We start from the raw sequence: 20,917 nt of genomic DNA, 5'->3' as shown, positions 1-20,917 counted from the left end.
AGTGGCCATTCCCACGTAGTTTGGGGCTGAGTGAGCTGATCTTGGGGATACCGCCCCCTCCTGCCCATGACTGATTCTGGAACCCAGACCTAAAGCCATCAGCCTTCCTTACAGCCAGAGGCACTTGAGGGAAAGGTGGCTGGGGGCTTCTGCAAAATGTTTGTTTGAATGTAAGCAAGAAACGCAGGAAAAGCAAACATTTTCTTCCTGTATGCTGGCGTTTCTCAACCTCAGCACTACTGACATTCTGGACTGGGTCACTCTCTGTTGTGGGGGACTGTCCTGTGTGCTGCAGGATGTTTAGTAGTGACTCAGGTCTCTCCCCACTAGATGCCAGTAGCAGTGCTTCAGTTGTGACAAACAAAAATGTCTCCAGACATCGCCGGGTGTCCCTTGGTGGTGGGGGGCGGGGTGGGGATGACCCCAAGTTGGGAACCACTGGCCTAAACGTTGTCAGTTTTATCTCAACTGCCGCAGGTTCTCTCAATACCGGCTTAGAGATGCTTCGAGGAACAGAAAGTGAAGAAAATGGCAGGAAACAGATCCAGAGTGGCTGGATGAAACCCACCATACTTGTGATTATGTGTAATTCCCAATTATTTAAGCTGATTTAAGTGGATTTTGCTGTTATTATCTGCCAGGGGCATCAAAGTGATCTGGGGTCCACCATCACAGTTCATACATAGCACACAGCTTTATCCTGGGGCATCCTAGAGCTTGGACAAATAACCTAGGTCCCACCTTGGGGCAAGATCCTATGGGTTCAGTTTTATGTGCAGGACAAAAATAAAATGGCTCATTTTCCCATTTGTTAATTGCGGCTTATCCACACTCATTATGGAACTGTAGAATTTTAGAGCATAAAGGGATTTTAGGGAAGGAGAATTAAGCGAGAACCAATGCCTATGTTTATCTTCAAAGGAAGGCTTCCAAAAGAGGATTAAGCCACATGACTCCAAATATCAGGAAAAGAGCCATTATCCACTTCAAAACACTTCCTGAGCATGACAAGTCACCATACATCTTGCGTAAAAAGCAAAGGGAGACATTTTCTTATGGCCACATACACTTAAATATTCCCTTCTCCCTAAATAGGAGTTCTACATGGTTTTAATGACTAAATCAATGATCTATTTAGAGTGGACTTCCTGTCATTTCCGTGGGCAGAGTTGTCATTTAATTGTACCATCCAACAGTAATTTTTTTAATGTGAAAACTGATAAACGAATAGAACTGACATAATTGATGGACTCTTAAAATCAAGGTGCAGTGGGGAGAAGAAGATAAAATCATAATCCTTTCCTTTTATTATTTTTATTGTTTTATGTATGTTAATTTATAATATTACCTTTGCCTATTATAAAAGCAATGCAAGCTCCTAACCAAAAACATCAGAACTACAGAAATAAGCAAAATGAATAATATTAAAATAATCTATAATCCAAGAATCACTGATTATGTCTTCGTGACTATTCTCCCAAATATTTTTCTAGCATATTGAGATTTTCTTCCCAAATGGTATCATACTATTTTGAAATCTACTATAATGTATTTTAAAACTCCCTTTTATCACATCTTTATGTTGTTTCTAATTCATCCCCACTGTAAACAGTGCTTCATATGAATGGCTGGCTGAAAATAAGGTAGATAATGCTCAAAACCAAAGACGGGAGGGGCAGACACAAGCACAAAAGAAATCGGAAAAGTAGACCAGATGCTTAGGATACCACCGGCTTAGAAATTCTGTTACCATTCACTTGCAGATCCAATCACAGATAGCAGCCTCGAGGAGCGCAAAGGCGGGGGAGGAGCAAGCCAGGCTCTCAGAGAAGGAGCTGCCCCAGCGACGGACGCGACAGGGCGCACACCAGATGAACAGCATGGAGAAATGTTCAACAAATGCAGATTTTTCTCACTTTGTAAGTCACAGAGCCATTGCCTAGAAAAAGAACAGGCTTTACCCAAACAGATCCCTAGTACAAAGAAATAATTTGCTCCCCTGCAGAAATCCTGTGGTGGCAATTCCAAATGTCTGTATTTACATATATAGCCACACCTCTGCCTGTCTATCGATATCTATGTTTGTATCCGTGTCTGTATTTACACCTGTTCCTCTGTCTGTACCTACATCCGTACCTGTGACTGTACTTCCATATCCATCCATCCATCTACAGGTCAGTGGTTCTCAAACTCGAACATGCACCAGAATCCCCTGGACGGCTTGTTCAAACACAAGACTCGCCCACCCTCATCCCCAGAGTTTCTGATTCAGCACATCTCTGACCTGGCACACGATCTGCCTTTTTTTTTTTTTTTAAAGATTTTATTTATTTATTTGACACACAGAGAGAGAGAGCCAGAGAGACAAGTGGGGGAAACAGCAGAGGGACAGGGAGGGGAGAAGCAGACTCCCTGCTGAGCAAGGAGCCCGATGCGGGGCTCAATCCCAGGACCCTGGGATCACGACCTGAGCTGAAGGCAGACGCTTAACCAACTGACCCACCCAGGCACCCCTGCATTTCTTTTTATTTTTTTATTATTATGTTCAGTTAGCCACTGTATAGTACATCATTAGTTTTTGATGTAGTGTTCCTTGATTCATTCATTGCATTTAACACCCAGTGTTCATCACAACACATGCCCTCCTTAATCCCCATCACGTTCTGCATTTCTTTTTTTTTTTTAATTTTATTTATTTATTCATGAGAGACAGAGAGAGAGAGAGAGAGAGGCAGAGGGAGAAGCAGGCTCCCAAGGAGCAGGGAGCCCGATGCGGGACTCGATCCCAGGACCCTGAGATCATGACCTGAGCCGAAGGCAGACGCTTAACCATCTGAGCCACCCAGGCGCCCACGTTCTGCATTTCTAATAAGCTCCCAGGCACTGCAGATGCCGCTGGTGTGGAGACTACACTTCCAGAAGCGTCGCCTACACTTATGCCTCCATCTTCACCTCTATCTCATTACCGATCTATGTTTTAGGGAACATATGGCTACTCTCACATACTTTAATTTCCATTATCATCAGTTGTCAATATAAACTGTAGCATCACACATGAGAGAAAACAGATATTACGGTGCTTTCCAATTCTTTCCACTTAATTGAGTAACAAAATTGTCAGATGTAAAAATGATTGCCATGTATCTTCTTCCTCCCAGGAGAATGGTTCGATTGTGGTCCATTTCTTGCTTTGACTTGCTTTTCACTGCCTTTGGCTTTTAACTTGATGTATTTACATTTTAACAATTCAGGTTTCTTTTCCAAATAGTGAGATGAAACAGGGACGACTCAAAGGCAGCTTCATTTTGAAATTGGCCAAGCTTTTGTAAACAAGCTCTTGACAAAGCAATTTATAATTCTCTAAACAACGGCGAGAAAATATCACACAGAAAAGCAGATGTTATTCTCGGAACTTCTTTTTTTCAGGTCTACGGTCATTGTCTACAGTACCAAACCAACCACATTACTTCAAGTCAATTTTGGCTTTGCTGGATGTCAACATTGTTAGCTATATTCGAGGTGTGGTTCGAAGAACAAAGCTTCTCAGAGACAGCTCTGTGGCCTGCTTCCTTGTGTTCGTTTGACAGCGCTTGATTTAAGGGTTATGATGGCTCATGTTTGCAGCATGCAATGGGAACACAGTTCCCCGGATGCCAACCTTAACCTAAATAAAAGCTAGGCCTGCATCTCCTCAGGGTCAAGTTAAAAGAATATGGGCTGTGCAGTCTCAGACCTCAGCAGGTACCAATTAGTGGGAGACAAGACATGTACACAAGGAAATGTAATTGTTAATTTTAGTGGGTAAACAGTTGCAAGACTGAGGGAAAAAAAAAGTCACTCTGTGCTGGCGCAGTCGGGAAAAACTTCATATTCCATTTGTTCAAATCCTTGAGAAACAAAAGGTTACTTCTCCAGGAAGTGAAATGCAGACAGATATTGAAAAGGGAGGTACATGTTTACAGACGAGGCCAAAGCAAAGACTTTCTGGAGCGAGGAGGTAATGTGCAACAAGAGGGAATGATCCCAAGAATGATGGATTTCACTACTGAAATGATTATTAATGATGGCCACCTGCGACCTGTCACAGATGTCTTTTACGTTGGGAGAACACGGGAGATGGAAGAATAGGGACAAAACTTGTGCCCTAAAAGAGAAAAGGAAGATGTGTGCTTTGGCCAGTTCAGAGACAATATCTCTTTCTCCCTTAGTATATCGATGAATGGATGGATGGATGGATGGATGGATGGATAGATAGATATTTTGATTGATTGACTGATGGATGTGTATGCACACAGCCTCAGATTTTGTGAAATAATTCCAATTTATATCAGTCCATTAAATATTCCAAATGCCCCAAATTGCAAATATTTCAGGAAATAGCCACTGAATAAATGATATAGTCAGAAAACATTGAAATAAAGCTGTCATTTTAAAAGGTCACCAAATGAAGAACTCCTAGGCTGTAGTAATAAAAAAAAAAAAAATCTGCATTTTAGCATCTACAGCTGTAGATACGTGTAAGTGGTGTGGGGTTTTTGGTTTTGTTTTTTTTTTTTTTTTTTGGTGCTAAAGATATGTCTGATAAAAGGTAATTTGTCACAGATTGTGCTATGGAGAGAATTTATTGGAATTTATTGGAAGCATTGCAGTAGGAGAAATGGTGACTGTTTCTAAGAGTATTTAGATGCAGCAATTGGCCTGTAGTTTCAATTTGTTTAAAAATATGTTCGATTAGGCACAAATTGAGTTGCAAAATGGTATTTTGAAGTAAAAGTCAGTATAAAAGACAGGAAAAGCAAACACTTTCCAAAATTAATATATTTTCTAAAGAAATGTAATATTTTATAAATAAAAATAGCGAGATAAATGCTACTCACAAGTAACTTTGCAATAAAATGAATGAATGAAAAAAGAATGCATTTTAAAAATCTGTTGGTTCTCAAATCTTAGCTCCCAGAACTTCAACAGATCTCTCCCTCCATCTCTCTCCCTCCCTCCCTCTCTCTGTCTCTCTCCCTCACTCTCTCTGTCTCTATCCATTCCTCTCTGTTTCTGTCTCCCTCTGTCTCTCTCCATCCCTCTCTCTGTCTCTCTGTCTCTTTCTCTCACACACACACACATACACACACACACTCATTTTCAAATTAAATGTAATCCTATTAAAAACAAACTTGTGCCCCAATAAAACACAAAGCAGTTATTCAAAACAAGCTTGCATCAGAAATTCAAAAACATTTGTCACAGGAATGGAGTAAAACTTTTGACTCCCATCATTAATATAAACTGACCATAAATATCAAAGCTGCTCGTATCTTACTGAGAAATCATTATGAAGGAACCGCAGTTAAAATGACAGCTCTGGAAAATGAGATAAGGGATGTATTAAGGGATTATCTTGTCTTTGTACTGTGATGGGACATACATGAGTAGGACAGTTGGCACGCCCACCGAGACACTGATGCCAACTGCAGAGTCGCAAAGTGTCTCAGGTCTGAGGGACATCTCAAGAGATGACTGGAGAATAAAGAAAGACATTTTCACGAATCATCGAGGGTAGTACAGAGTTCCTCAACCTTGGTATTCTTGACATTTGGGACCAGAATATTCTTTGTTGGAGGGGACTGTCCTGGGCACTGACGGATGTTTAGCAGCATCCTCGGTCTTCACCCACTAGATGCCAGTAGCAAACCATTCCCTCCCAACTGCGACAACAAAAATGTCTCTAGACATTGGCAAAAGTGTCCTGGGGGTCAAAATTCCCCCCAGTGAAAAGCACTGGGAGCACATGTTTACATAAGCTTATTTGATCAACTAATGTCATAAATATTATAAAACTCTCCAAAATCTTATATTCATGCAGAACTCATTCTGTGAATTTTGCCAACGTGTTGTATACAAATTTTCATATTTAATCACAACAGATTGACAAATCTGGAGTGACTGTTTCTTAGGTATAACCATTTGAAGAAATGTACTGAAATACTTCTGATGATTTTATGAAAATACCCAAGGATTCTCATCCCGAATTTGTGATTTGGGGCTTAAACCAAAATATTATCACTGTTTTACATAAAGCTCTCTTCAAAATGGAAGCACAGACTGTGTTAGCATTGGAAACTGTATAGAAACTGTGTTGCTTATTGTTATACTTTAGATGAAGGCAAACAGTCTGTTTACCCCGTTTAAAGAGAGAATCTCAGAGTAATATTGCTGAGGATGATATACCCTGTAATTCTAAAGATTTTGTCATTAGTTATCAGATGTATCTTAAATAACTATTGATAGTTAATATCAATTACTCAGTAATCAGCTGGGGGGAAAACCTCCCTGGTGAAATTATTACAGAAATCCTCAATTACAATAACCATTTAAGTGAGATTTTTGCCCTTAAACTTTGTCTTAGTAGAACTTGCTAGTAAAATGAAAAAAGAGAAAGTATATTTAAAGCCAAAGGCTATTGACTCTACTTAGTTTTTTAACCTGAGAAATTAATATTCCAAATAAAGAAAATATGCACATTTTTTGGCTAAGTTTATTTAAAAATATGTGATTATATTGTTTAATGATGACAAATCTGGAGATCAAAATGCTTATCAATAACTACTAAAATTATAATACATTCAGTGGCAATGCAGAGGAATTACTCAAATTTGACAAGAAATATTGGAATTTTTTTTTTAAGTAGGCTCTACACCAGTGTGGAGCCCAACATGGGGCTTGAACTCACAACACTGAGATCAGGACCTGAGCTGAGATCAAGGGTCGGACACTCAACGGACTGAGCCACCCAGGCGCCCCTACTGGAAGTTTTTAAGAATAATTTTTTATTGAGGTATAATTGACATATAACATTATATTAGTTTCAAGTGTACGATGTAATGTAATGATTTGATATTTGTATACACTGCATATGATCACCACAATAAGTCTAGTTAATGTCCATCACCATGTGAAGCTTCCCACCCCCCAACAACCACCATTCTGTTCTCTGTATCTATGTGTTTTGTTTTTTGAGCAAGTGGTGACAACACACCTACGTCAATAATAAAGGGAAAAATATGAAAGCTATACTTTTTTCTAAATTGTTCATTTCTTCCTCATTTCTTTTTGTAATTTTCTCATGAAGATGATTCATTTATCACTAAATATAATATTATCATATCACCAAAAAACATCTCATATAATTAAATGCACAAGTCAGAAAAAAATATTTGTTAGTCTGTACATATAAATTATTCTTTCAGAAAATACTGTCACTATGTTACTCACATTCCCACACAAATAAACATCTCAAACCTAAATTTTGACTTCTGTAATTATTTGACACTTATTGTTGAAATCATAATGATCTAAAAGATACCTCAATTTGAAAGAGGAAAACATCCTAGATCAAAGTTCTTTTTGTTGTGATGAGCACTGGGTCTTATACGCAACTAATGAATCACCGAACACCACATCAAAAACTAATGATGTACTATATGCCGGCTAACTGAACGGAATAAAAAAAAAAGAAAAGAATTTTAAATTGAGAAGATAAAAAGAAAAGCTATACTGCTCTTGCTAGATTAGTGGTTCTCAGCTGGGGTGCCCTAGCACCTCACAGGACAGATGGAAATATCTGGAGACATTTATGGATGTCACAATGCAGGGGAGGGCACCACTGGCATCTAGTGGATAGAGACCAGGGATGCTGCTAAACACCCTACAATGCATAGGACAGCCCTTCATAAGTGGGGAGCACTGTGTAATGTATACAATTGTTGAATCACTGTGCTGTACACCTGAAATGAATATAACATTGTACGTCAACTACATTTCAGTAAAAGAAAAAGATCGGTCCCAAATGTCAATCAATAATAGTGTGAGGCTGGGAAACCCTGGTCTAATCTGCGCAACAAAGCAAGAAGCACCTAATTCAAGATACTGTGATGAGAGTCCCTTTTTGGGGAGCATGTGATATTTACCAAAGAGATTTTTCTCCTTCCATGGCAGGTGGAATTTTAACTATCCCCTCTTGCTATTATTGTTGGCATCTTATGGAGCAGGAAAGAAAATGGAAGATTGAGGGGACAGTCGAAGCAGCCCCAAGTGGGCAGTCCTTGCAGTGTCATTCTCTAATTGAATCTATCTTCTATGAGCCACAAGTATGTACTTGGATACTGAGTCAAAGCAATGCCTTCCCTGTAAAACGCAACTCACTTGACGTGCTAAAAAAAAAAAAAAAAAAACCACATCATAAAAATCAATACAAGCTAAAGCATAAGCAAAGAGTTTTAATAACTGTCTTTTTTTCCCCCTGATGTCAGCCGTAAGTGATATTCTGTACTGCTTGGGAATTGCTATTAAAATCAAACTTTTAACAGCCCTAAGTAAACATCTTAATTTTCCACGAAACTGAAATGATGGCAGAGTAATATGATTGCTTACAGCTGCAAATGCCTTATCGTGAACTAAACACTTGTTCAACTTCAACTACAATTTGTCTTCAGTGGGTCAGAGTATCTTTTCCAAATAAAACCATTTTTTAATTCAACAAAGAAATGCCATGGTAGACCCTTTGATTAAATCACAGGATAGACCTGACACAAATAATTTGTTGATTACACAATAAATACACAATAAGTAAAGAAAAAAAAACCATGTTCCTAAATATAAATTACTTTATAATTTTACATTAGGGACTAGCACTGTATAAATTACTCGTATTATATCCCACCCAAAGGAAAGAAAAATAGAAAACTTCATGCTAGGAAGGGAAAAAAATGTTTCCTGTGTGTTTACTTTTCTTGAGTGCCTATGGTATTCTTTAGATTACAGGTTATCAACATCTCAGGAGACAGGTCTCAAGTTTCTGAATAGGTAAGGAGTGAGAAACTGAGGTAAGCAAAGGGCATCTGGCATTCACTCCTTCTAAGAAAGAAAGAAAATCTTGCTCACACATTCCATTCAAAGACTTGAAAGGAAAAACAAAAGTTCCTCTTGAATTTCAAATAGTCCAGGACAAAATATATCACTATGTTGTATCACCACAGAACATGACTGTAATCCACTTCTTTTGTTTTAAGGCCAAACTGAGTTCAGCCCTTTAAAGACTGGGAGAGGGGCATCTGGGTGGCTCAGTCGGCTAAGCTTCTGACTCTTGATTTCGGCTCAGGTCATGGTCTCAGGGTCCTGAGATCGAGCCCCGTGTCGGGCTCTGAGCTCAGCATGGAGTCTGCTTGGGATTCTCTCCCTCTCCTTCTGCCCCTCCCTCACAGGCTCTTTCTCTCTAAATAAATAAATCTTTTTTTAAAAGTTTGGGAGAGAATTGATGTTACTGGATGTTTTACATAGTACCAAATAGTTTGAAAATGGTAAACACCTCTGGAAAGGGCACAGCAAGTGAGTATCATAATCCAGAGGGCCGCTATTGGGGAGTATAGAGGCATTTGGATACCAAAAGAAAAGCAAGAAACATCACTGCACCAAAACATAGATATTATAAGTTCATTTAGTGACTACCTACCAATCCCTCTAGGTGCCAGGAAAGCAGGTGCTGGGATAAAAAGATATGAGTCATTGAATCTGACCCTGACTTCACAATGGTACCTAAGAATTTTGAGTCAAACACAACCTGCTTTTGAGTGTAATCTTGGGCTAGAGAGGGAAATAGGCTGTGTTTATCAAAACAAAAAGACTGGATCTTCATTTGCAATGGGCTCTGTGACTGCAGAAGTTACCTCAAATCTTTGGTTAATCTATTCTGTTAGAAAAGCACCTTACAGGGATGGCCAAAAGCATCAACCCAACCATTGCTGATTTAGTCAGCCCCTGGCCTGCTTCTCTGGACATGCATTAAGGTGACACCCATTCAAACATCATTCAGTGACAGTTTATACTGAATCCCTTCCATCAAAAGAAAATCACTTTTGTTTTGTGAATGCTGTTGTTTTGGTATTAGCTTAGTGATAATGTTCTCATTTTACTGAAGGAAGAATAAAAGACTGTCCAAAATCATTTCCAAACCTTGTACCTTTATCCGCAAACATCAGAGCCTCATTATTCCGTGTGGTAGTACAGCTATTTTATAGGAACACGTCCCAATGACTTCATGGACCAGCATAAGACTGGATGGGGTGACTGGATGGGGTGGAAAGCAGTAGAAAATCTTTTTAGTACAACTTAGCTCCAAATCCAGTTATTTTGGTGCCCTGAAGTCGCCAAAAGTCACCCAAGGCTTTGGTGTACAAAAATTCTAATTTTAATTTTCAACACATTCAGTCCAAAGAACATTAACCCACAGCTGGGCTGTTCCTCAGACCAAGTAACTGAATATTCTAATCAAAATCTCCCAAGGCTAAAAATGGCCAATTCTGTGAAAGACAATCAATTTGATAGTCATAGAGGCATTATGGTAACTCATTAAAATAGCCAACGGTTAAAAACGGGCTTTTCGGAGCGCCTGGGTGGCTCAGTCGTTAAGTGTCTGCCTTCCGCTCCGGTCATGATCCCAGGGTCCTGGGATCGAGCCCCGCATCGGGCTCCCTGCTCAGTGGGAAGCCTGCTTCTCCCTCTCCCACTCCCCCTGCTTGTGTTCCCTCTCTCGCTGTGTCTCTCTCTGTCAAATAAATAAACAAAAATCTTAAAAAAAAAAAAAACAAACGGGCTTTTCCTCTAAATGGAAAAAGATGCTCTAGCATCTTTGTAATTCAACTAATCCCGCTACACCTACACAAGAACAGGGGGCAAGGCTGACACGGGGGTTAGGAGAGCATTACAGGAAGTTCCTGGAGCTGATGTCAGGGGAATGATTCATTAGTTTTCTCCATGATGGTCAGGATTTTATGGATTAACGTTGGAGTAGTCATTTTTCAATATTTCACAAGTCTGCCTTGAGTATTCAATAATCTAACATTCTTATCATCATCAGCTGTTTGTTTAGCTAGGAAGAATGACAAATTGGAAAACTGAAGCCATTTTCCCCCTCACCTACCTGAAATTAAGTATGGACATTGACAGGTGTTTTAATGAATTGATTAGTTTAGTAATTAAATAGTCCAACTAGCTAACCCTTATTTCTGTTATCTATCCCAGCTCCTTCCAAGACCAGGTGTCTGAGGGTTGTGTCTGTGTTAAAGTACATTCCCAAGCGGACTCTGGCCATCAGTTTATAACCACCACCACCACCCCAATGACAACAACAAAAGCTAACAATTCTTTAGCACTTCCTATGGGCCAGCCACTGCTGTAAACACAATTCTAAGCCCCCAGGGCACTCCACCATGCTACCTCAGAATCCTAGGGGAACCCAGCAAATTTGTCAAGGGTAATGAGATACGCACGTGTCTTAGAATTCCAGAAGGCATAGCGACTACCCTCTTGGCATCTTTACGAAAAACGGTATTATGTTGAAAAACAAACAGACGTGGTCCTTTAGGCATTTCACAAATATTAATTGAGGGTCTCCTGTGTGCCAGGCACTGAGCTCTATGCTCCAGATATGTTCACTCACTTGATCATGACAACACCACCACTGTTTCCATTTTACAGGCAGAAGGATGCACAAACTTGCCCATAGACCCAGAGCTAGGAAGTGGCAGAGTCAAAGTGAAGAGAATAGATTTGGTTAATCATGTGAGTCACGTGGCAAATGGTGTCACCATTCATCTCGGCACTCAGGCTAGAAACCTCAGGATCTCTCCCCTATCGCCTCCACGAAACTGGCCACTTCTCCTGAGGGGCTTCTCAGACCTCTCCCTTATTCCCCTCCATTCCCACATCCTTGCCTTGGCCCAGGCCCACAGAGGCTTTTCGGTTTTGTTTTGTTTCTTATGGAGGTGAAATTCACGTAATATAAAACCAGTCATTTGTAAGTGTATTGTTCAATGGCATTCAGGATACTCACAGTGTTGTGTAACCACCCCCTCTGTCTAGCTCTAAAACACTTTTATCATCCCTAAAGGAAAGCCAGGAGCCACTAGGTAGTGTCTCCCCAATCTCCCTCCCTCCAACCCCTGAAAATCACTCATGTATCTTTTTGTCTCTATGGATCTGCCTATTCTGGATGGTTCCTATAAATGGAATCATACATTATGTGACCTAACATTTTAGGGATTCACCCCTGCTGTAGCATGAATCAGTGCTTCTTTCCTTTCTACGGCCAAACAATAATCCATGGTAAAGACAGATGGCATTTTGTTTACCCATTCATCTGTGGATGGATACCTGGGTTGTTTCCACTTTCTGGCTATGGTGGCTAGAGCTGCAATGAACACTCGCATACAAGTATTTTTTTTTTTTTTTGAACACCTGTTTTCAATTCTTTTGAAACATATACCTAGGAGTAGAATTGCTTCTTTGGAGTGTGCACCTAGGAGCTGGACTGCTGGGTCGTGTGGTGATTCTATGTTTCATGTTTGATGAACCCCTCATACGCTTCTGCTTGGACTCATGTGACAGGATGGTCTCCCCACCTGAAGCCTCTCCTCCTCGAAGCCCTCCTGTTCACTGCCAGCAGAAGTCTCCTGATGCCACTCCACTGCCTAGACACTTTCAACAGCTCCCCATACTGTAAAAGGACAACCGGCAACTCCTCAGGTCTTCGCACAACCCACATGGGCTGATCCCACCATGCTGGCCTCAACCTACCCCTCAGTGTAGTCCCCATTTTCCTTAGACTTCCCTATCCTCCCTTCCTCACCTCCCCTCTGCCACTACCAGAGTCTCCAATCCTAGCGCTTACATTCCCTTTCAGGAACGTGTCCCTAGTAGACCAGCAAGCTGAATTTCCCTCCCGCGTATCAACACGCTCGCTGCCTCTTCTGGAGATCCGCTCGAGTGCCATTTCTTCCAGGCCAACTCTGATGATGCTCCCTTTCTTCCCCAGCTGAAGACAATCTTTGCTTTATCTGCTCCCCGCTAGACATTTTATAGACATTTTATCCGGGCCACTGTCAGAACATTTGCCCCCAAAGGCCTTTCATCCAAAAAAACTTGTGTAACAAGTCTCATCTCCCACATAGCATGTAAATTCTATGAGAACCAAAATCATATTTTTGTCTGCATCGCCCATCATAATGCTTTGACCCCGGCTGGCATTTAAAAAACATTTGAGGAAGAACCAAATGAAGGAATGAAGTTGAATGAGGGAATGAATAGACACGGCATATCAGAAGGATGCCTCTCCTCTCCTTTCTCAATCAGCTTCATTAGGCCCTCCTAGGACTCTAGTAGAACACATACTAATGGCTTGATCATAGAGATTGGTGTCAAGAGGTAAATCCTAAAAGGGAATCATACTTGACTGGCTGGGTGACTGTGGGCAACTTCCTTAGCCTTTCTGTGCCTAGGCTTCCTCATTTGCAAAATGCAAATAAGCTAGGTTTGCTTGGAGAATTAAAATGCACTAATATTTATGAAGCTCTTAGAATGGTTTCTAGCACATGGTCAGCATTTTAGAAGAGATTGTTAAATAAAATAAGTAAAAGAAAGGAGCCAACTGCTTATGCTCTTAATGACAAAACTGTGATGAAGACAGGCAGGCAGAGTGAATACAAGGCTCTTTGAGCTGCAAAGTAAAGCTATTTAATCAGGCCCACTAACCAAACTATCCATGCGAATTCAAATGCTACGTATCTGCAATTGATTTACCACGTGTTATTCTTCTACTTTATTGGTTTGAAGGTCTGAGGCCATCACAGAGAAGCACTTTTGTCTAATCCCGCTATGCCACCTCACCCAAGGTTGTCATGGGTAAGATAGCTGATAACTATTTGTTGATTGGACTTCCCTGCGCAAATGGAACTGATTACAGAGAAATCAGAGACATACCTGGCTACGGTTTACTTTAAGACTAACTGTGAAGCTATGTATAACAACAAACAAAATTGAGCATATTGCTAAACCAATGAGAACAAAGTACCCAAGTATATTTCCAAATGATGTGTTTACCTCTCATTCCAGTCTATTCATTTCAGTCCCTTTAACAGATTTTAAAGGTTTAGCGAATGTCTCAGAAGAACCATTGCTCGTACTTGGTGGCCCTTTCTGCTACCACTCTTTTCATTAACAAGCTCCTTTTAGATCTGTCCCCTAGAAACATGCCTTGTCTGAATAAACTCAAATTATCCAGTTGGTTCGTGTACTTCCCATTACAGGGCCTCCCCATGACATCTGGTTTATTCCTGTATTTGAATGCTGATGAATCGTAGAGATATATGTATACATTCACCTTCATTTGCAAATTTTAATGATGCAAACAAACACAAAGCAAACTAAAATGTTCTAAAGGGTGCATGCATTCCCTTGTCCACAGTGCAGAAACCCCACCCACTGGTATATGTGTGGTTTTGGCTTGCTGGTGATATCAGAGGGTCCTCTATCTGATATCTAGTGGACTGTATACCTAAAGGAGACTCTCTTCCAACATTAATATCCAGAGTTTGACCAAATTTCAACAATTTTGAGAAAATACATTTTTTAAATTAAACTTTTTATCTTGAGATAATTGTAGATTCCTATTCAGCTGTAAGAAATAATACAGAGAGGGGCACCTGGGTGGCTCAGTCATTAAGCCTCTGCCCAGGGTCCTGGGTTCGAGCCCCGCATCGGTCTCCCTGCTCAGCGCGGAGTCTGCTTCTCCCTCTCCCTCTGTCCCTGCTTGTGTTCCCTCTGTCGCCGTCTCTCTCTCTCTCTGTCAAATAAATAAAATCTTAAAAAAAAAAAAAAAAGAACTAATACAGAGAGCTCTCCCATACCTGTCACCCAGCCTCCCCCAGAGAGACCATCTTGTGTAACCGTAGTACAATGTCACAGCCAGGAAACGGACACTGATACCATCCAATCACTTTACTCGGATTTCACCAACCTTGCATGCATTCATTTGTGTGTGTGAATGTGTGTGTGTGTGTAATTCTATGCAATTCTATCACATGTGTAGATTTATGGGACTATCACAACAGTCAAGACACAGAACATTCCATTGTCACAAGGATCCCTCATGCTGCCCCTTTATAGCTACTCTCACCTCCCTCTCAACCTAACACCTTCTTAAATCTGGCAACCACTAATCTGCTTTCCATTTCTATAATTTTGTCATTTCAAGAATGTTATATAAATGGAATCATACGGCTTGCAGCTTTTTTTGACGAGCTTTATTCACTCAGCATAATGTCCTTGAGATCCATCCAAGTTGTTGTGTGTATCAATAGTTCATTCCTTTTTATGATCAAATTGTATTCTGTGGTATGACCACACCATGGCTTGTTTCGCCAGAAATGCATTTTTGATTCAATGCAATTTTATTACCTACACCCATGCTATACAATGTAATATGACTTTGTGGGGAATTACATAAACCACCTTGTTTTGTATTACAATACCCCCACAGTGAAGTGAAAATGCAGTCAATTTTCTGCATATTTTAAATTAAAGCCTGCACAGGTGTTTCAGTCAGCTAAATATCTTAGCTGGGACTATTTTAGCTCTGAATTATCCAAATGATTATCTCAAAAAAATATTTCATTTAATTTAGCTTGCAGAGAATGCCTCTGTGTGAAGTAAATGGTGGTAAATTAAAGTAACTAATGATCGTAATTATTGGGATTTAGTCTCCTGGCCATTTTCTCCTTTGGAATTTACAGGGAGCTTATGAAAGTTCAAACACCGTATTTTTGGCAAAGGATCCTCATGCTTTGTCTGCATTTTACTGCTTCCTTTGCACCTGGGAGCAGCTATTTTAGGACTGTCTAGACAATCACTCCAGCTTTAAAGGTCTTTTCCTTTCTTTTCAGATAATCTAAGCATGGAAGGTAATAAATAGATGATGTTGGCATTTTCTCATCCAAGATACTATTCAAATGGAGTCGGGAACAAAAATGCCTTGGCTCTGGCTCACAAAATCGAGAGGCCTTAATATTTGGTTCCAGACTTCTACCAACTGATCCAACTTTAAACCAACAAGAATCTCCCTCCATCCATACCTCTTCACTTATGGTATCAGGATCATACTTTTTGGTTGGACTATACGAAATGGTTAACATTTGATAATTTTGGACCTATAAAAAGGGCAGTTTCAAGTGACCCAATCCAATAGATTTGGGAAGGAATCTGGGGGGTGGTCTGGCTCTATTTCCCTTCTCTAGTTTCCAGGCAATACTCGCAAAGACTGTAGAGATGACCCAGAAAGCACAGCTTCTGCAGGTCACTCTTGCCACTGCAGGGGAATAATGGAACCAAGTACAATCACTGGGCATTCTCCACATGTTTGTTCTAGGCAGTTCCTCTGAGCCCGTAAGTAAGATCCCAGGGAGACGTGTACAGAGTAAGTCTACTTTTCTTAAGTCTTTTCTTTCAATAGGTGACAGACATCTTTCAAGCTTTCCACGAGACTCCTAGAGCCCACTGTTCTTAGGCTCCTTGATGGGTCCTGAGAATGCTTCCTGATCTCTGACCCTCTGGGTAATCTTCTTACTGGTACTTTCTACTGATAATCACAGGATTTCTATTTGGAGGGGAAAAATACACCAGGATGGAATATATTTGACATACATATATATATATGAATGACACCTAACAAAAACTGGTTAATTTTATTTGCTTCCTTATGCTTTACTGTTAGTGTGTTTATTTTTCAATAAAATAAGATACACATTATTTTTCTGCTAACACTATGCCATTTCTACCATCACTTTTAAGTACTTTCTCCACCCTTACTCTGTTTATCCCATTTTCTCCACTGTTGATATGTGTAACCCAAATTAGCTTGGGTGTCTGAGATCAAAAGCATTTCTCCTGAATACCAACTGGAGCATCAGAAACAAGAGCAGCTCAAGAAGGTTGGACCAAGGGTCCAGGAACTTCACTTCGTTGCCACTTGCGATGGAGAACGCTGCCTATGCCAGACACTGGGCTAAATGAAGTGGGAGGGCGGATACAAAGTGGATGAACATTCTGTGTCTACTTAAGCAGATCACAAATCTGTAGAGGAATGAAATGATAACACCAAATGGAGCAAACACAGCATAGAACCGAGTCAGAAAATGTGAATTTCAAATCTAGGGGCCACAGCTTAGTAGCAGTGTGATTAGGGCAAGTTACTTGACCTCCCCTAATTCCTCCCTTGACAATCAATTAATAATAATAATCCTGATCTTATTCTTGCTTGCACTTGATATTTAATGTTACTTAATGAGAATTTCATATCATGTGTAAAGTACAATTGAAAACACTCTAAATATGCAAGCCATTACTTGAGTATTCACTGTGTGCATATACTACCCCATTTCATCCTCAGTAATCTCAATCTTAGAATGAATTATGACTTTCCTCCTTTACGATGGGCAAATTAGGCCAAAAGAAGTTGCTTAACCTCACCACTGCCACAAGACTCTTTCCTAAAGGACAGTGACGAAGCCCCAAGCTGAAGGCAAAGTTCTCGAGATTCATCAGCAAGTTTCTACTTTCTAACTGTCCATGTCTTCTCACTGTACAATTTTTCACTTCCCAGTTACTCTTTAATACAATTCAGTCTGTATTCTGCTTCCACTATTCAGAGAAAACTGGTTTGGTCAAGATTGCCTACGATACCATGTTGTGAAGTTCGGGGGTGGGGGATCGTTCTGCCTTCATTCACCCGATTCCACAGCAGCATTAGACTGAGCTGACCACTCACCCAGCCATCTTGCATCTGTTTCCTCTCCTAGCTTTTGCTAAAAACATCATTTTCCTCACTTCTGCCTTCACTAGCCACTTGGGTTTGCTTCTTTGCTGCTGCGCTTCCTTTTTTCAAGCTCCAAATGATGGTGCACCTCATGGCTCTGTTCTAGGTTAGTATCTCTTCAGTCAAACCTTCACAAGATGTGCTCAGGGTCTAGGAACCTCCTGAGTCAGACTCACCAGAAATAAGCTCCATCAGGAAAGGAAACCTTTGACATTAATTGCTGAATTCCCAGAACCTGAAAGAGTCCCAGGCATACCTTGGTGCTCAAGAAGTATTTGTTGAAGAAATGAATTGCTTCTTAATCTCAGGAAACAAACCGAGGGTTGCTGGAGTGGTGGGGGGTGGGAGGGCTGGGGTGGCTGGGTGATGGACATTGGGGAGGGTATGTACTATGGTGAGCGCTGTGAATTGTGTAAGACTGATGAATCACAGACCTGTACCCCTGAAACAAATAATACATTATATGTTAATAAAAAAAATTGAAAAAAAGAAATGAATTGCCTGAAGTGCTTGTGAAAATCTGGGGTGCACTCCTGGCCTTCTAAATTGGAATCACAGTCGATCTGACATCTGGGAACCAAAATCTCTGGTCTTCTGTCACATGACCTTTCATCCATGCTCTTTCTTTGACCCAGTACCCTTCCCCCGTCCTCATCCTCCAGTGTGGGGGGAAGTCTCTCCTGAACCCCAAACCACCAAGAGTTAAGTCAGATCTCTCTATTGTGCCCCCTCACAGAAGCCTCTCCTTTGTGGAATTTATTGTCACTTTAATTTTACACACACGTGTGCGACTATTTAACGAAGTCTTCTCCTGCCAGCCTGCCTCAGATCACGTAGGTTTCTCTTTACCATCGTATTCCCATTTCTTCATCTAAGCCTGACTCATAGCAAGCCCTCAAGAAATGTCAGTGACTAAATTAATATGTATGATATGGATTAATATTATATTAATATTAATACATCAAAAGTATATTAACAATACATATATAAAATATATTTAAATGTTATATTAATGATATAATAAATAATTGTTAAATGAAGGCATAAATTTCTCTCTCCAGCTCCAAGCTCTCCTCTGAATTCTAAAGGCATATGTCCATTTAGGGGCTTCAGGTCCCCACATGGATATTTAGTGGGTTTCTCTCCTTAAAACTGTCCAGAGACCAAACTTAATTCCCCCCACACCACAATCTTGTTTCTCTCTCAATATCTTCTTCATGTGGGTAAATAGCATCACTGACCTGGTTGCTCAAGCAAGAACTTGGGAGTTGCATTTGGTTCCTTCTTTTCCTTCATCAGTCTCCCATCCCATAGCCAATTAAACACCTAGTCCTGTTTTTTTCTACCTCTAAAATACATTGCAAATCCATCCCTTCTCCATCTCCACAGCTGCTACCCAAGCCCAATCCCCCCTCAATAGTCAACTGGATGGTTGCCGTGGCCCAATGACCACCCTGCATCCGTTCTCACTCTCTAATAATCCATGTTCTACACAGAACTCAAAACATCAATCAAATCATCCCTAAATAAAGATGCATCCCGATTCAATGGCTTCCAGCTGCAATGGAATAAAGTACATACCCTTTAGCTAGGCCCTGCCTATCTGTCCACGGCACCTTATGTTCCCTTCTCTTACCAGACCCTGCGTCACACATGCTGTTCCTTCTGCCTGGAATGACTGCCCCGTGTGCCCTCACCCCCTGCCCATTTCACAGAGCTGGCTTCTTCTCTTTTCGGTCCTCAGATTAAATGCCACCTTCTCAGAGCAACATTCTCTAGCACTCTATCTAAAATTAGAGTCCATCTTCTGATACCTGTTATCACAGAAATCTATTTTCTACACAGCATTTACCACAACCTGGAATTACTGATGTATCATTGTTCATTGTCTTGTTTCTGCATTGAAAAGCTCCACGTCAGTCTTGTTTGCCATTTAATCCCCAACACCTCAAAGCCCAGAACACAGTTCTCGCAATAAATGGTTGTTGCATGAAGGAACAAAGAAGAGTCAAAATAGAATGACTTCAACAGATTAGTGGTTGCCAGGACCTGGGGGTGCAGGGAGGGGTTGACTATAAAGAAGCAGCATGAAGGAATTTGCTGGGGGTTGGGGGAGTGTGACAGAACTCTTCTACATCCTGATTGTGGTGGTGGTTATGCAACATCGTGCATTTATCAAAACTCATAGAACTGTACCCCCCAAAAGATGAATTTTACTGTATATAAATTGAAAAACAAATGAATAAAATTATGGCATTTCCAAAACCCAAGTCAACTCAGAGCAAATTGAAGAATCCAAGCTTCACAGGCTCGGGGCTCTTTTGGGAAGCGGGGGGTCAATTAATTCCCCGTGTTCGTGGTCAAGTACTGACTCAAACCATACTTCCTCATTTCTCATTTATCAGTTTAAAGAAAGGAAACCGGAAACAAACTCAAGATGTGGAGGATAAACAATACAAGAAAAGACAGTGGTTAAAATAATATTTAAAATAATCATGTGATAAAATGTCAGCACTTGGGACACTTGGCTCTGTTTGTATTGGCTTACCCCAGGGATGCAGTGGCTGTGGGCTGATTTCATAATGGTGCCTCCCACATACACACCCACGGCTGACCTCTGCTTTGTGCAGTAGATAATGACTAAATTTCACATATTACCCTCGCAAAATCTACCCCTTCCCTGGAGGGTTGTTACACACAGAGAATTATAGTTTCACAGCTGAACAATGTTTCTTTCTCAAAATATTATCATGATCAACTTTCATTAGAACAAAGTTATATGGGCTGATAAATTGCTGTCTTTTGCCAAATTATTACTCATCATGGTATAGTCACCCAACATATGCCACTGAGAAACTCCATTCTATCGGGAGAGAGCAGGATTCACAGATAGTTAATAGATTCTTTAGACATGAGTTGCATTCTCTAAAGTAAGCACATGGCATACGAATTTCATCTTGTGACCTTTCCCCCCAGCCCGCACTATTGACTTTTATCCATTAGAACATGTTGATGGATATACCATTTCAAAATGAAATATTTGGATATCTGACTCTGATTTGGGGAAAGGGAAATGGTGAGCTAATTTCCTCTTTTACTGAGCTGAATCACTTGAGCTCGCTCTGTTGCTATGCACGCATGAGTCAATGCCATAGCAACCTCCCGATTTGCTCTTAAACACACAACAGCAGAACTATGCTAATAGTTATGGTTTTTTTT

The 20,917-nt window shown here is 40.5% G+C and overlaps 1 protein-coding gene across 2 annotated transcripts in view; it reads right to left on the bottom strand.

Moving 5' to 3' along the window:
- Positions 1–20,917, bottom strand: part of ARHGAP6 (Rho GTPase activating protein 6) — a 472,720-nt gene that overhangs the window by 142,313 nt on the left and 309,490 nt on the right. Inside the window, exon 6 of one of the 2 annotated variants that reach the window (XM_044911567.1) lies at positions 20,299–20,318. The exons of the other annotated variant lie outside the window; for it this stretch is intronic. Coding sequence (XP_044767502.1) covers positions 20,299–20,318 — 20 coding nt within the window. The remainder of the gene's footprint in view (positions 1–20,298; positions 20,319–20,917) is intronic. 2 annotated transcript variants of the gene reach the window in all.

The sequence above is a fragment of the Neomonachus schauinslandi genome, chromosome X, assembly GCF_002201575.2.
Source record: "Neomonachus schauinslandi chromosome X, ASM220157v2, whole genome shotgun sequence".
Classification (NCBI taxonomy): Eukaryota; Metazoa; Chordata; class Mammalia; order Carnivora; family Phocidae; genus Neomonachus; species Neomonachus schauinslandi.
Note: the sequence above shows the minus strand (reverse complement) of the source record. Positions and strands in the feature narration are given on the sequence as shown.